Genomic DNA, 15,317 nt, shown 5'->3' on the forward strand with positions numbered 1-15,317 from the left:
AAGTGCGACACACTAATAAATGTCCCTGTACCTCAAAAACTGCAGTTCAACAGACGTCGTGTCAATCTCACCCAATGCTTTCTTTTTAAAAAATCATTTATTTTTATTCTCGGTGTATACGTGTTTTGCCTGACTGTCCATATGTGCCCCAGCGCATGCCTGGTGCCATGGAGGCCAGAAGAGGGCCCCAGACTCCCTGCAACTGGAGCTGTGATAGAGCCATGGTGTGGGTGTGGGGATTGAGGTCAGGCCCAGCAGCTTCTAACTGCTGAACTCCGGAGCTCGGGCTCAGCAAACGCTTTCTTGCCCTTACAGGATACACACTAACCTAACCCACTGGCTTACCATGATGGTGTAGTTGACATTGATGGCCTCGTCTTCACAGGGGACACTCTTTTGCTTAGCTTTGCTGTCACTCTTCCCTTTTCTTACAACATCATAGATGGGATTCCGCGGTTGCTGGTTTTGCAGAATTTTTTTCAGTTGCTTTTCCAGAAGTTGTGGTGCATCATTAATTACTTCAAAAACTCCGTAGTCCACATTAAATCTAATTGCCTCTGAAAAGGTCTGTGATAAAAAGTATAAGCATTTTTAAAATTTAAAATAGATTTTAATAAACTTTAATAAAATTTAAACTCATTGGCTCTAGGAGGACCTGATGTCACACATTCTTCTTCTCAACCATTGTTTCTCTTTGCTTTTAGAATCTTGGAAGTCCCTTGGCTAGAGGATAGGGGATCCACTGAAGTCTTCCTTACCAAAGACGTTATGCCATGGGGAATTATGCCAAGGTGAGATGTAGCAGAAAAGTGTACTTGTATAATCTTACTCCCATGATTCTTTGAAACTAGAAAAAAGATTCAGCTGGCTTCTATGAAGCAGTAGTGCCCTCCCAGAAGGAGATGGGCTCCTGGGCAAGAATGAAGAAAGGAAAAAGAAATAATAATCCTATTGACTTTTAGGCCCAGGAGTCACAAAAGCTAACAATTTCTCTTTCCCAAAAGGGGACAATTAGCCACAATATGTTCTTCATTTACGATTATGTCAGCACCATTCTTTACACAGTGACAAAGAAGTGAAAGACACCAATACTCTGAGGTTCTCTCAGTAAGTACTGAAGGTTTCCTAGTTTTATTTAAAGACAGCCAATCAATACACAGCTATCAGAAGCCTCATTTGAATGCTAGCTCTCTGACTTTGGGCAAAGCACATTAAAGATTTTTAGACCTCTTATTTTCATAAGAGTTAATTGTGTTTTGACTTCTGTGCTCTAGTTTTGTCCTTTAAGCCTAGGATCAGGTCCCCTTTTCAGACTACTCAGGGCAGCGTCAGTGAACTGACGACTCAGAATTTGCAGGTGCTTAGCTAAGCAGTGATGGGATTAAACTCTTCCCTGCTGTCCTGAGGTGCCCCAGGCAGTGTGTTGCTGTATATGCTATAGTTATGATGCAATAAACTGCAAGCATCTTTTTAAAATTTAAGCCAAACACACACACACACACACACACACACACACACACACACGACTCTTGACATGTCCTATGGTGTCACATCTCAAGAGTCCAGAACGTTGCCCATTCTAGGGTATTTAATACATAGACAACAGCCTTAAGATAACTGTCAGTCTACAGTATAAAGCACCTTAGAACTTGACTCCAACATGACAGGTCTAACTTAGTAAGCACAATCTGGAAATTGCCTGTGAGGTTTCTTTAATAACCACATTTTATTAGTGACCTGCTATATCTGTCTTCTGAATGTAGGAGTCAAACAGACAATTTGTGCCTAAATGTCAAAAATACAATCTTCGATACTGACTAAAGAGATTAAGCAATCCTGTAATAACAAGACTTGTTTGGGTAAGGGAGGGAAATGAACTAAATGTGTCAGAGACGGACATCGCGTTTACAGGGAGGGAAAAGGAAACATAACAAGGGCCATCTGGGAACGGATCCGCCCAGGCCTGAGCATCTGCACACCTGAGTGGAGCCACACTGTCTTTATGTGTTGTTTTCCGTTCTTTTTTCTGTCTTATGTCTTGGGACATAGTAGCCAGATGAACAGAAAGATATGATAATCCCAAGTAAACCATGCCAATGAGTTAGCTCTACGGACAAAGATGATTTTCCTACTAATCAAAATGTTCAAACAATGGAGATGCTCTAATTGGTGGAAATAATAGACAGAGGAACTGCTGTTTGTCTGTGATGGATACCTCACTGCTGTCACCAAGACGCCTAATTCCTGAGGCAGTTGTTTACAGAGCACTAATGCAGAGGGTGTTTAAGGGACAGTCACTCCGTGGATTCAGAGCTATGAAGTGATAGACTGAGTCACAGAAACAAGCCTGACCGGCCCGATAGCACAATTTCCTTCTTTACTATACTGCCTTTCACAGGAGGAAGCTAGTGTGTGCAGCCATTTTTTCTGTGCAGGTGATGTGCTGAGTACTGACCTAGTGAGGTTAGGGAGCTTCAAGGTCACCATTTTGATCTTAATGTCTAGCCTCTTGTTTTCTCTCTCTTACTAATAAAGGCTCAGATTTATGAAGGAACACTGCAGAGTTAAAATTGTCCTGTAGTGACTGTAGGTGACTAGAATAGCATAGGGGACAAGAGAAAGAAAGGCTTGAGGGAATGGGTAGGAAGATCAGATAAGAGAGGGCTTTGCATGTCAGAACAAAGGATTTGGGTTGGTGTTCTGGACAACAGGGGGCATGGCAGTGCCGTAAAGTAGGGAGCAATATAGATCACTGCAGTTCCCCCGTCAGGAGCTTGAGAGCTGGGGAGTTTGACTGACCCCATAAGTGAAAAGAGCCATTGCCATACTCTGGGGGATTAGGTGTTACTGCATAGAAACCGCCATCAAAACCAGATCGCTGTGGTGGTTGTTGGCTCTCTGTGTGAAACAAACATGAGGCTAAGAAGAGTTACCGATCTCTTTGTGATAGAACAGCAAGTGCCCCAGTGTGCTTGCCTCACAACTTTGGAGTGGTGGTTAAAACCCTTTAAACCCAGGGAAGTTTAGTCAGGGCTCGTGGTGGGTGCAGTATACCAACTCACTCAGAAGCCATCCCAACCTCCTGGAGTGTACAACCTAGAAAACTAACAATTTTTTTTCAGACTCCCAGTTTCACAGTTTGAAGTATGGCCTAGGTCATGCTGTGTATATGCACTAACGTGGACTCTGAACAATGTGAGGAGGTAAAACAGGTATAGCCACATAGGAGGAAATGCTGAGAATGCACTTTAAAATGAGGAGAGCTGCTGGTCCAAAGTCGTATAGGGCAGAGAGAAGCAATGCACATTAGTAACATCAGAATAAGGAAGATGAGGCAAGAGGGTCCAGAGTTCAAGGCCAGCCTGGTCTAGGTAATGGGAAGCAGGTTAGCTAGGGCTGGAAAGTGAGACCCCATTTCAAATGAACAGATTCTTGAATATGGTTTGTTAAACCATTCATACTGGGCACAGTGACGAGTGCATGCAGCTTTGGCTTCTCAGAGGACTGGACTGAGACAGGAGAAGTGCGTGTTCAGTAGGAAGCCACCCCAGCCTGGGTGGTCTGGAGACCCGTGTCAGCCATGCCAAGCCAGCCTGGAGGACATAGTTTTTTTTGTTTTTTTTTTTAAAGCCAAGTATGGTAGTGCATGCCTTTAGTCCTAGCTCGTGGGAATCTAAGCAGGAGTCCAAGGTCATCTTTGGCTACACACTGAGTTCAAGTCCACCCTGGGATACAACAAGATTCAGTCTAAAAAAAAAAAAACAATAAACAAAACAAGATTATTTAAGGTTTAAGAATCTTTGCCAGGAGTAATGTTTTTCTGCTTTAAAAGCTATGTGTTAGATTATATCTCAGAAAGCCCTTAATAGCACTATGATTCCAAAATTACAAAATGTCAAATAACAAATTCAAATATTTCTCCCATTACTTTATTTCCATAATATCAAAAATTGTAAATGTTTAGGTGTCAATTATGATCCTAATCGTAGAGATGTAAAGAAGGATAAAGCACAACTTCCTCTTTTGAGGGAACATATAAACAAACACCCACTATTTTCCTATGATAAAGTCAACAAGACATTAACTTACATTAAGATCCATGTAAATGCGAATGCCAAGGTCCACTAAGACAGGAGCAATGCTAGGACATGATGTCCAGTCTGGTTAGCAGGCTTGAAAACAGATTTGGCTAAGCTGGAAACTACGCAGGAAAGAACAGGCAGAGCGCTTCCGTGGAGAAACGCTGGGGGAACTACTTCACCTTCGTGGGTTTTAACTCGATAACCTAGAGGTGCCACCTATGCTCAATACCCTGTTTGCTCATGACTCTCTCTGCAGGACAAGTCTGCAGCTGTCTCAGGCAGGGTATCATCACTGTGATGAAACACCATGACCAAAGCAACTTGGAGAGAAAAGGGTTTATTTGCCTTACACTTCCATATCACCGCTCATCATCGAAGGAAGTCAGAGCAGGAATTCAATCAGGGCAGGAACCTGGAGGCAGGAGCTGACCCAGAGGCCATGGAGGGCGCTGCTTACTGGCCTGCTCCTCATGGCCTGCTCAGCCTGCTTTCTTAAGAACCCAGGATTACCAGCCCAGGGTGGCAAATGGGCTGAGCCCTCCCTCATCAATAACGATTTTTTTTTTAATGTTCTTCTACTAGGTCATTCATTCCTACAGTACTGAATCTGTGTTCAGTGGCCGAGTAGGATAGATGATGTATTGCGATACTGAGGGAGCATGGACTACCCAGCCTGGAGTGAGCGCAGCACAGAGCACCCGCAATCCAATAGAAAAGATTCATAAACACACAGAGACACGAAAGAAAGACTGTCTGCCAGAGGCATCAGCTCCAAAGCTAGAACTAAGTCAATCATATTTAATTAAAATTAACCCTATAGAGTCCTTGAAAGCACTGTAAAGGGCAACGTCATCTCCAGCGCCATTCAAGTTAGCACAGCCAGTCTTCTGTCAGCATGGAAATGAGTCGCTGAGTCTACAGTTACTGACCAAGTGGTGCTGTAGGCCTATGTCTCATGCTTATGCTGCACACAATATTCATATTTAATGATGGAACTGCCCTCACATAACGAGATTATTACATTATTAAGAGACAAGCAAGGGGGCTGGTTAGATGAGTCAGTGATTAAGAGCACTGGTGCCCTTCCAGAGGACCAGGGTTCAATTCCCAGCACCCACATGGCAGCTCACAGCTGTCTGTAACTCCAGTTCCAGAGGACCCAACACTCTCACACAGACATACACGCTGGCCAAACACTAATGCACATGAAATAAAAATAAAGATTAAAACTAATTCTCAAAAGAGAGGCAAGAAGGATGAGACCCATCAGGGAATGGCAGACTTCCACACTACATCTCACAGCCCTGGAGGAGACACGTTCATGGAGTGATACAATGCACAAAATCCCCTTCTGTCTTAAGCCACCCTTGTTCTGTGTGCAAGTGTGCTCATCTCAATTTATAACAGTGTGCACCTAAAAGGCACAAGTGAGATGCACAAAGGAACTCACTAAACCGGGATGCACATAGGGACTCATTTAACTCAGTACAGCCAGGCATAGAAAGCCGAACACTCAGGTTGGGGCTTAAAGAAGGAACTGGCAGTCATCAGATAGATTAAAGAAGATGAAGATTTCATCAAAGAAAGAGCCAGTGCACCAAGATACAGGAGCTCAGAAGAACAGGGTGCCCTGGGCAAACTGCAAGCAGCAGGGCATTGCTGAAACTCAACAGGTTCAGGGTACAGGCCAAAGGCCTGGAGAGAAGGCAGAGGCCTGGCTCACCGAGGACCTGCTGCTTCCCAGCGGAAGTGGTCCCCACACTACACAGCTCCCTGACCAGCTGCAGCAACCTTTGAGAAATGCCAGTTCTCAGGCCCCTCCTTAGAGCCAGAAACAGGATGGAGCCCAGACCTCTCAACCCTTGGAAGCCCTTTGGTAGTTCCAATGCCCACTCCAGTCTAAGAACCTTTGTTTAGATGGATAGGGTGCGATTGAAGAAGTTTTAGCCAGAGGGAGCAGAATCTGGGTTATTATAAACTCAAAAGGCCACGTTCTGCGCTCTCCCTTATGCTGACTGGCCTGTGCAGTCACGCATGGAGTATTGCAGTCTATGTACATGAACGAGAGAGCGCGAAGCCTTCAGTGCAACTCATGTTCAACAAGTCCTTACTTTTCTCTTGTCCTTTCTAAACCTACCTACAAAACCACTAAAGTGAATTCAGAAATAACAGTAAAAGACACGAGAGGGGGACACAGGAAGGACAGACCCTGGAAAGCTGGGTGGATGGATTTTCACAACATGGATTTAATTGTACAGCAGAAAAGTCTCCAGCTTGTGCCTCGGAGCCAGACAAGCTCCTCCGGACTGCCCCTTTCCTGACTTAATTTTCTCATTCCGAGGGTGTCATTCTCTAAATGTTCTAAAACAGATTGTCCTGAAGGTGGTGAGAGCTAGCTTTGTGGTGCTAGTCATCCATGTGCGGAAAATATTGTCACAGAAAAAGCAAGTGCTTGAAAATATTTTTACCACAATAAATTGTTGGTTCCACATTTCTCTGAAAAGAAAGAGGGGGAGGGAAAAAACCTGTGAATAATTAGTGTTATGCTTAAACTGCCAGCCCAGCACCACTGAAACTTACTGGTGCCAAATTATTTAGCTGAACAGTATTTAAATTAAAAACTAATGACTAGGTTAATTTAACACATGTCCATCTCTGCTCCAATTCTGTCTCTGCTAATTGGGCTCCAAAGCTGTATTTCAAACATGAATCCACATCAGCAAATAAAAGCCATCTAACTTGAATATAACAAGTTGGTTACCAATAACAACTTCTTTTAATCTAACTTTTATTGGCGTTTTAGATGTTGAACTATAAATTGTTTACCAGACATCCAACAATGAGACAGAAGGAGTAATATGCCACAAGAAGTGTACAGAGGATATCCTTAGCTAAGCAAATGAGTTACAGTGGCAGTCTGAGTGTTTTATGTGAGGGCCTTGGGTTTGGGGGTTATGAAAACACCCGTAGGTGTGAGCACTGAACTGAACAGTTACCTGGTGTTCTGTCAGCGTGCCTTTGAAGATCAATCTCTCCAGTATTTAGCTTTTGGCAGTGGAAGACCTAAGCCCTCCATCTTCTCTCAGCCCACCTTTCTCATCCCCATCACCCAACGGTTCCTTCTAGCATATAACTCTTTCATAAAGCTGCAAGAAATTATAATAGTTTACAGACTAAAAAAAGTGTGGAGAATCAGGCCAAGAAGGAGTTACGGTAAAATTCCAAAAGTGCATAGCTAAGCAGAGTCTGGCGAACATATGCACACCTACCCTTGCAAGCAGGGTATAGAGCAGGCCACCCCTTCAGCTTCTGCAAACCATAAATGTCACAAATATTTGAAACCACCCACAGAGAACCAACCTAAATCTATGTGGGCTCATCTACTCAATCCCACAACAGTCACTGAGCATAAAACACACAAAACAAAACCAAAGGGAAAAATGTTTTTGCACTATAGCACAGAAGAAAACCTAACGAGCAAACACTTGTCCATAAAGAGTTGACAGAAAGAAAAAAAACCAGACACCAAATGAAAACAATATCTGAATGTGAACTTGGCTTGAGAACAAACACAACCAAGTTATGAAAGCTAAGATTTGGAAAGTGCCATGATCGTTTATAACAGAGGCGACTGTCCTGGATTTCCCCCATCAGAGACAACATGGGCAGGCAGGCTACCAGCCATCAGGCTCTGGATCTTGCAGGTCCCAAGAGGGCAATGGTGTAATGGAAGGAAGTGTGAGGGGAGCCAGCGGCTGATTCATGGCCCATTTTTTGCCGTGGCCATGTCCCTGCAAAGGTGGGCTGGGGTCTCAGAGCGCTTGAAAGTCTAGATTGACCTAAGGCCCCGTGACTTTAGCTACCTTTTCAGGCTCAAACATTGGTTGTGTACAACGTGATGAGGAGGTAGGAGAGGAAGGGAAGGGAGAGACTAAAGAAGCGTTCTCTATTTTAAAGATTTTCCACGAAAGATGTAGAAATGAGAGATAAATGATCTTTAAGATGTTGGGAAAATGCAGAAGAGACCTGGCATGTCAATGTACAGTTCAGATACTAAGCTGAAATAAACAGCAAAGAAGGAATTGACATTTTTGTTTTGTTTTGTTTTGTTTGGGTGACTCCGGCCTTCCACCATAGTATACAGTCAGATGATAGATTAGATAGACAGACAGACAAATGATTGATAGATAGATAGATAGATAGATAGATAGATAGATAGATAGATAGATAGATAGATAGATAGATAGATAACAAATTCTCTCTTTCTCTCTCTTGGTTTGTTGTTTGTTTTTGTTTTGTTTTGTTTTTCAAGAGAGTGCTTCTCTATGTAGCTGCCCTGGAACTCAAAATATAGACCAGGCTAGCCTCAAACTCACAGAGATCCACCTGCCTCTACCTCTGCCTCTGCCTCTGCCTCTCAAGTGCTGAGCTGAAAGGTGTGTGCCACCAGCACCTGGGTAAATTCTCTGTTTTATACAATAAGAGTGTGGGATAAGATTCATCCCACATTCATCAATATTATGATTTTCTAATTATTGGTCATAGGAAATCATCTTAAGGGAAAATGTAAGAGAAAAATTTTCTTCCTTTTTCCCCCTCCTCTCTTCTAATACAATACTCATTTCCCAGCCTCTACCTGAAAACCTCCTGGTGCAGGAAAGTTTACTACTTCCCAAGTAAACAAACAATCTTATTATTTGAAAACTAGATTCTTATAAATGGGGTTCTGCCTGCCTCTGGATTCACAGGGTATTAACAAATTTCCCTTGATTAGGTCTTGAGATCATTAGAAGAGCTTACCCCATTCTACCCTTGCCACCGAGCCCCTTCAACCTAGCCCCTGCCACCAAGCCTCAAGCCATGCTAAACACTGAACGTCTTTCAACCCTTCTACGTCTGACAAGGTTTCCTGAATGCTCACAGGCTGAGTCCCCCAGAGACCAGCTTGGCAGAGTGATTCTCAACACATGGGACCAAGATCACAACACAATATTCTAAATGTAGAACAGTTCAGTCTTTTCTGAAAAAACGCCAAGGGCCTTCTATGCTCCAGATTATTATTTTTTCTTGATCTGAACTATACTTCAGTTCACACACCCTAAAAACACATTAGCTTCGTTTGTTTTACTTCATTTAATGTATCAGGATAACCACGAGGCCTCCGCCTGCTCTCCAAACGATCTGTTTGTGTTCTGTTGCTAGTTCTGCAGGACACTCACAGCGTTCTGGCCATGTGGCCTTGGGTGTGCCGTGGGAGATCACCCTGCATGCTGACACGGATCCATTGCCGCCCGTACTTCAGGGATGGAAGATGAACCGTAAGGTTAAAGGGAAAATAAACTCTCAATACATCACACACATTACCTCGCTCTGCCGCAATCTTAAAAGATGCACTAGTTTTGTTTCTCAGAGAAACACAAAACAAAGGTTAAGCATAAATAAAAGGTTACAGCATTTCTAAAACCACAGGGGTAACGAGGAGAGGGCACAGATCAACAGCAGCTCCATGACACTCCTTCCCCATCACTGCAGAGTGAGACCCCAGCACAGGATGTGCAGCTCATGTGACTTGGTGGGTTAAAGGACACAGAGGCAGGAAGACAGTGTCATACAAGTGCTGCGAAGGTAGTGTGCGCAGAAAGATTAAGTTGAGGCCACACTGCAAAGGTCGTGAATTCCACACTAAAGGGATGTGCCGTTCAGCCGGTGGGCTATGACGAATTGACCCTACTGGTTACAATTAGCAAACCAGTTGAAAGATTTGAAAATTATTTTCACATATAATGATGAGGGCTTTGGATGCCACAAATAAAGCATATCAGCAGGGCATTGTTTCAGAGGGAGTCGGAAAAGCCTGTTAAACACCAGTGATGCAGGCAAGAACGTGACACAGATGACTCAGAAGAGTTCTCCAGGCCAGATCTACTTCCTGTCTTAAGTCAAGGTCACTGCGGCTATGAAACACCATGACCAAAAGCCATTTGGGGAAGAAGGACACACTGGCATTACATATCCTGAATCACAGTTCAATGAGAAAAGCCCAGGCAGGGACTCAGGCTGGGCAGGAGCCTGGAGGAGGAGCTGCTGAGAGCCCATGGAGGCATGCTGCTCACTGCCTTGCGCCCCATGGCCTGCTTAGCACACTTTCATATAGAATCCAGGCCGCCAGCCCAGGGATGGCACCAATCACTACTTTTTCCTTTTTTTTTTTTTAATTGCTTTTTTAAATTTACATTTTAAATACTATCCCATTTCCTGGTTTCCCCTCAAGAGACCCACTATCCCGCACATACCCCTGCCTCTATGTAGGTGGCTCCCTCACCCACCCACCCACCCACCCATTTCCTCTGTCCTCCCCACCCTGACATTCCCCTACACTGGGGCATCTATCCAAGGCCTCTCCTCCCTTTGATGCCCTCCCAACAAGGCCATCCTCTCCTACATATCCGGATGAGGCCATAGGTCCATCCCTGCAGTTTCTTTGGGTGGTGGTTTAGTCCCTGGAGCTCTGTTTGGTTGCTATTGTTATTCTTATGGGGATGCAAACCCCTTCAGCTCCTTCAGTCCTTTCTCTAACTCCCCTACTGGGGACCCTGTGCTCAGCTCAATGGTTGGCTGTGAGCACCCTCATCTGTATCTGTCAGGCTCTGGCAGGGCCTCTCAGGAGACAGCTATGTCAGGCTCCTGTCAGCATGCACTTCTTGGCATCTGCAGTATTTTCTGGGTTTGGTATCTGTATATGGGATGCATCTCCATGTGGGGCAGTTTCTGGATGGCCTTTCAGTCTCTGCTCCACACTTTGTATTTCTTCCTGTGAGTACTTTTTTAATTGGATATTTTTTATTTACATTTCAAATGTTTTCTCCTTTCCCCCACCCAAACTGTTGAGTGTTTTGTTCCCCCTTCTAAGAAGGTCTGAAGCATCCACATTTTGGGCTTCCTTCTTCTTGAGCTTCATGTGGTTTGTGAATTATATCTTTGGTATTCCATACATTGGGGATAATATCTGCTTGTCAGTGAGCACATACCATGTGTGTTCTTTTGGGATTGGGTTACCTCACTCAGAATGATATTTTCTAGCTCCATCCATTTGCTTAAGAATTTCTTGAAGTCATTGTCTTTGATAGCTGAGTAATATTCCATTGTGTAGATGTACCACATTTTCTGTATCCATTCCTCTGTTGAAGGGCATCTGGGTTCTTTCCCGCTTCTGGCTATTATAAATAAGGCTGCTATGAACATAGTGGAGCACGTGTCTTTGTTATATGTTGGGGCATCTTTTGGGTATATGCCCAGGAGAGGTATAGCTGGATCCTCAGGTAGTTCAATGTCCAATTTTCTGAGGATCCTCCAGACTGATTTCCAGAATGGTTGTACTAGTCTGCAATCCCACCAACAGTGGAGGAGTGTTCCTCTTTCTCCACATCCTCGCCAGCATCTGCTGTCACCTGAGTTTTTGATCCTAGCCATTCTGACCGGTGTGAGGTGGAATCTCAGGATTGTTTTGATTTGCATTTCCCTTATGACTAAAGATGTTGAACATTTCTTTAGGTGTTTCTCAGCCATTCGATATTCCTCGGTTGAGAATTCTTTGTTTAGCTCTAAAGCCCTTTTTAAAGAAGGTTTATTTGATTCTCCGGAGCCTAACTTCGTGAGTTCTTTGTACATATTAAATATTAGCCCTCTATCAGATGTAGGATTGGTAAAAATCTTTTCCCAGTCTCTTGGTTGCATTTTGTCCTATTGGCAGTGTCCTTTGCCTTACAGAAGCTTTGCAGTTTTATGAGGTCCCATTTGTTGATTCTTGATCTTAGAGCATAAGCCATTGGTGTTCTCTTGAGGAAAATTTCCCCAGTGCCCTGTGTTTGAGGCTCTTGCCCACTTTCTCTTCTGTTAGTTTCAGTGTATCTGGTTTTATGTGGAGGTTCAAGATCTACTTGGAATTGATCTTTGTATACAGTGATAAGAATGGATCTATTTGCATTCTTCTACATTCTGACCTCTAGTTGAACCAGCACCATTTGTTGAAAATGCTGTCTTTTTTCCACTGGATGGTTTTGGCTCCTTTATCAAAAATCAAGTGCCCATAGGTGTGTGGGTTCATTTCTGGGTCTTCAATTCTATTCCATTGGTCTATCTGTCTGTCTCTGTACCAATACCATACAGTTTTTATCACTATTGCTCTGTAATACTGCTTGAGTTCAGGGATGGTGATTCCCCCAGAAATTCTTTTATTGTTGAGAATAGTTTTGGATGTCCTGGGTTTTTTGTTATGCCAAATGAATTTACAAATTGCTCTCTCCATCTGTGAAGAATTGACTTGGGATTTTGATGGGGATTGCATTGAATCTGTAGATTGCTTTTGGCAACATGGCCATTTTTACTATATTAATCCTGCCAATCCATGAGCATGAGAGATCTTTCCATCTTCTGAGGTCTTCAATTTCTTTCTTCAGAGACTTGAAGTTCTTATTGTACAGATCTTTCACTTTCTTGGTTACAGTCACACCAAGGTATTTTATATTACTTGAGACTATTATGAAGGGTGTGGTTTCCCTAATTTCTTTCTTGGCTTGTTTCTCTTTTGTGTAGAGGAAGGCTACTGATTTATTTGAGTTAATTTTATACCCAGCCACTTTGCTGAAGTTGTTTATCAGGCTTAGTAGTTCTCCAGTGGAATTTTTAGGGTCACTTATGTATACTATCATATCATCTGCAAATAGTGATATTTTGACTTCTTCCTTTCCAATTTGTATCCCTTTGATCTCCTTTTGTTGTCTGTTCTGGCTAGGACTTCGAGTACTATATTGAATAAGTAGGGAGAGAGTAGGCAGCCTTGTCTAGGCCCTCATTTTAGTGGGATTGCTGCAAGTTTCTCTCCATTTAGTTTGATGTTAGCTACTGGTTTGCTGTATATTGCTTTTACTATGTTTAGGTATGGGCCTTGAATTCCTGATCTTTCCAAGACTTTTATCATGAAGAGGTATTCAATTTTGTCAAATGGTTTCTCAGTATCTAATGAGATGATCATGTGGTTTTTTGCCCCTTTGAGTTTGTTTACATAGTGGATTACATTGAGGAATTTGGGTATATTAAACCATCCCTGCTTCCCTGGGATGAAGCCTACTTGATCATGATGGATAATGGTTTTTTTTTTTTTTTTTTTTTTGGTTCTTTTTTTTCGGAGCTGGAGACTGAACCCAGGGCCTTGTGCTTCTTAGGCAAGTGCTCTACCACTGAGCTAAATCCCCAACCCCGATAATGGTTTTGATGTGTTCTTGAATTTGGTTTGTGAGAATTTTATTGAGTATTTTTGCATCGATATTCATAAGGGAAGTTGCTTTGAAGTTCTCTTTTTTGTTGGGTCTTTGTGTGGTTTAGGTATAACCATAATTGTGGCTTCATAAAAGGAACTGGGTAGTGTTCCTTCTGTTTCTATTTTGTGGAATAGTTTGGACAATATTGGTATGAGGTCTTCTATGCATGTCTGATAGAACTCTGCACTAAACCCATCTGGTCCTGGGCATTTTTTGGTTTGGAGAATTTTAATGACTGCTATTTTCTTTAAGAGTTATAGGACTGTTGAGATGGTTTATCTGATCCTGATTTAACTTTGGGTCCTGGTATCTGTCTAGAAAACTGTCCGTTTCCTCCAGATTTTCCAGTTTTTGTCAGTATAGGCTTTTGTAGTAGGATCTGATGATTTTTTTAATTTCCTCAGTTTCTGTTATGTTTCCATTTTCTTTTCTGATTTTGTTAATTTGAATACTGTCTCTGTGCCCTCTGGTTAGTCTGGCTAAGGGTTTATCTATCTTGTTGATTTTCTCAAAGAACCAACTCCTGGTTTTGTTGATTCTTTGTATAGTCCTTTTTGCTTCTACTTGGTTGATTTCAGCTCTGAGTTTGATTATTTCCTGCCTTCTACTCCTCCTGGGTGTATTTGCTTCTTTTTGTTCTAGAGCTTTTAGGTGTGCTGTTAAACTGCTAATGTATGCTCTTTCCAGTTTCTTTTGAGAGGCACTCAGAACTATGAGTTTTCCTCTTAGCACAACTTTCATTGTGTCCCATAAGTCTGGCTATGTTGTGCCTTCATTTTCATTAAATTCTAAAAAGTCTTTAATTTCTTTATTTCTTCCTTGACCAAGTTATCATTGAGTAGAGCGTTGTTCAGCTTCCATGTATATGTGGGCTTTCTGTCCTTTTTGTTGTTATTGAAGACCAGCCTTAGTCCATGGTGATCTGATAGGATGCATGGGATTATTTCTATCATCTTGTATCCATGGAGGTCTGCTTTGTGACTGACTATATGGTCAGTTTTGGAGAAAGTACCATGGGGTGCTGAGAAAAAGGTATATTCTTTTGTTTTAGAATGAAATGTTTTATAGATATCTGTTAAATCCATTTGGTTCATAACTTCTGTTAGTTTCTCTGTGTCTCCATTTAGTTTCTGTTTCCGTGATCTGCCCACTGATGAGAATGGGGTATTGAAGTCTCTCACTATTACTGCGTGAGGTGTAGTGTGTGCTTTGAGCTTTAGTAAAGTTTCTTTTATGGATGTGTGTACCCTTACATTTGGAGCACACAAATTCAGAATTGAGAGTTCATCTTGGCAGTTTTTTCCTTTGACAAGTATAGTGTGTCCGCCTTACCTTTTTTGATAACTTTTGGTTGAAAGTCAACTTTATTTGATATTAGAATGGCTACTCCAGTTTGTTTCTTAGGACCATTTGCTTGGAAACTTTTTCCCCAGCCTTTTACTCTGAAGAAGAATCTGTCATTGTCACTGAGGTGCATTTCCAGTATGCAGCAAAATGCTGGGTCCTGCTTACATATCCAGTCTGTTAGCCTATGTCTTTTTATGGGGAATTGAGTCCATTGATATTTAGATATATTAGGGACCAATGACTATTGTTTCTTATTAATTTTGTTGTTAGAAGTGGGATCACGTTTATGTGGCTGTCTTCTTTTGGGTTAGATGAAAGATTTCTTTCTTGCTTTTTCTAGGGTATAGCTTCCCTCCTTGTGTTGGAGTTTTCCATCTATTATCCTTTGTAGGGCTGGATATGTAGAAAAATATTCTGTAAATTTGGTTTTGTCATGGAATATCTTGGTTTCTCCATCTATGGTAATTGAGAGTTTTGCTGGATACAGTAGCCTGGGCTGGCATTTGTGTTCTCTTAGGGTCTGTATGACATCTGCCCAGGATCTTTCATAGTCTCTGGTGAGAAGTCTTGT

At 42.4% G+C, this 15,317-nt stretch overlaps 1 protein-coding gene across 10 annotated transcripts in view; it reads right to left on the minus strand.

Moving 5' to 3' along the window:
- The window catches only part of Rgs22 (regulator of G-protein signaling 22), a 120,215-nt gene that overhangs the window by 89,819 nt on the left and 15,079 nt on the right, over positions 1-15,317 (minus strand). For all 10 annotated transcript variants that reach the window (NM_001447182.1, NM_001447183.1, NM_001447181.1 and 7 more), the window contains exon 4: positions 346-567. In NM_001447182.1, coding sequence (NP_001434111.1) covers positions 346-567 — 222 coding nt within the window. The remainder of the gene's footprint in view (positions 1-345; positions 568-15,317) is intronic.

Source organism: Rattus norvegicus, chromosome 7 (genome assembly GCF_021556685.1).
Source record: "Rattus norvegicus strain SHRSP/BbbUtx chromosome 7, alternate assembly SHRSP_T2T, whole genome shotgun sequence".
Taxonomy (NCBI): domain Eukaryota; kingdom Metazoa; phylum Chordata; class Mammalia; order Rodentia; family Muridae; genus Rattus; species Rattus norvegicus.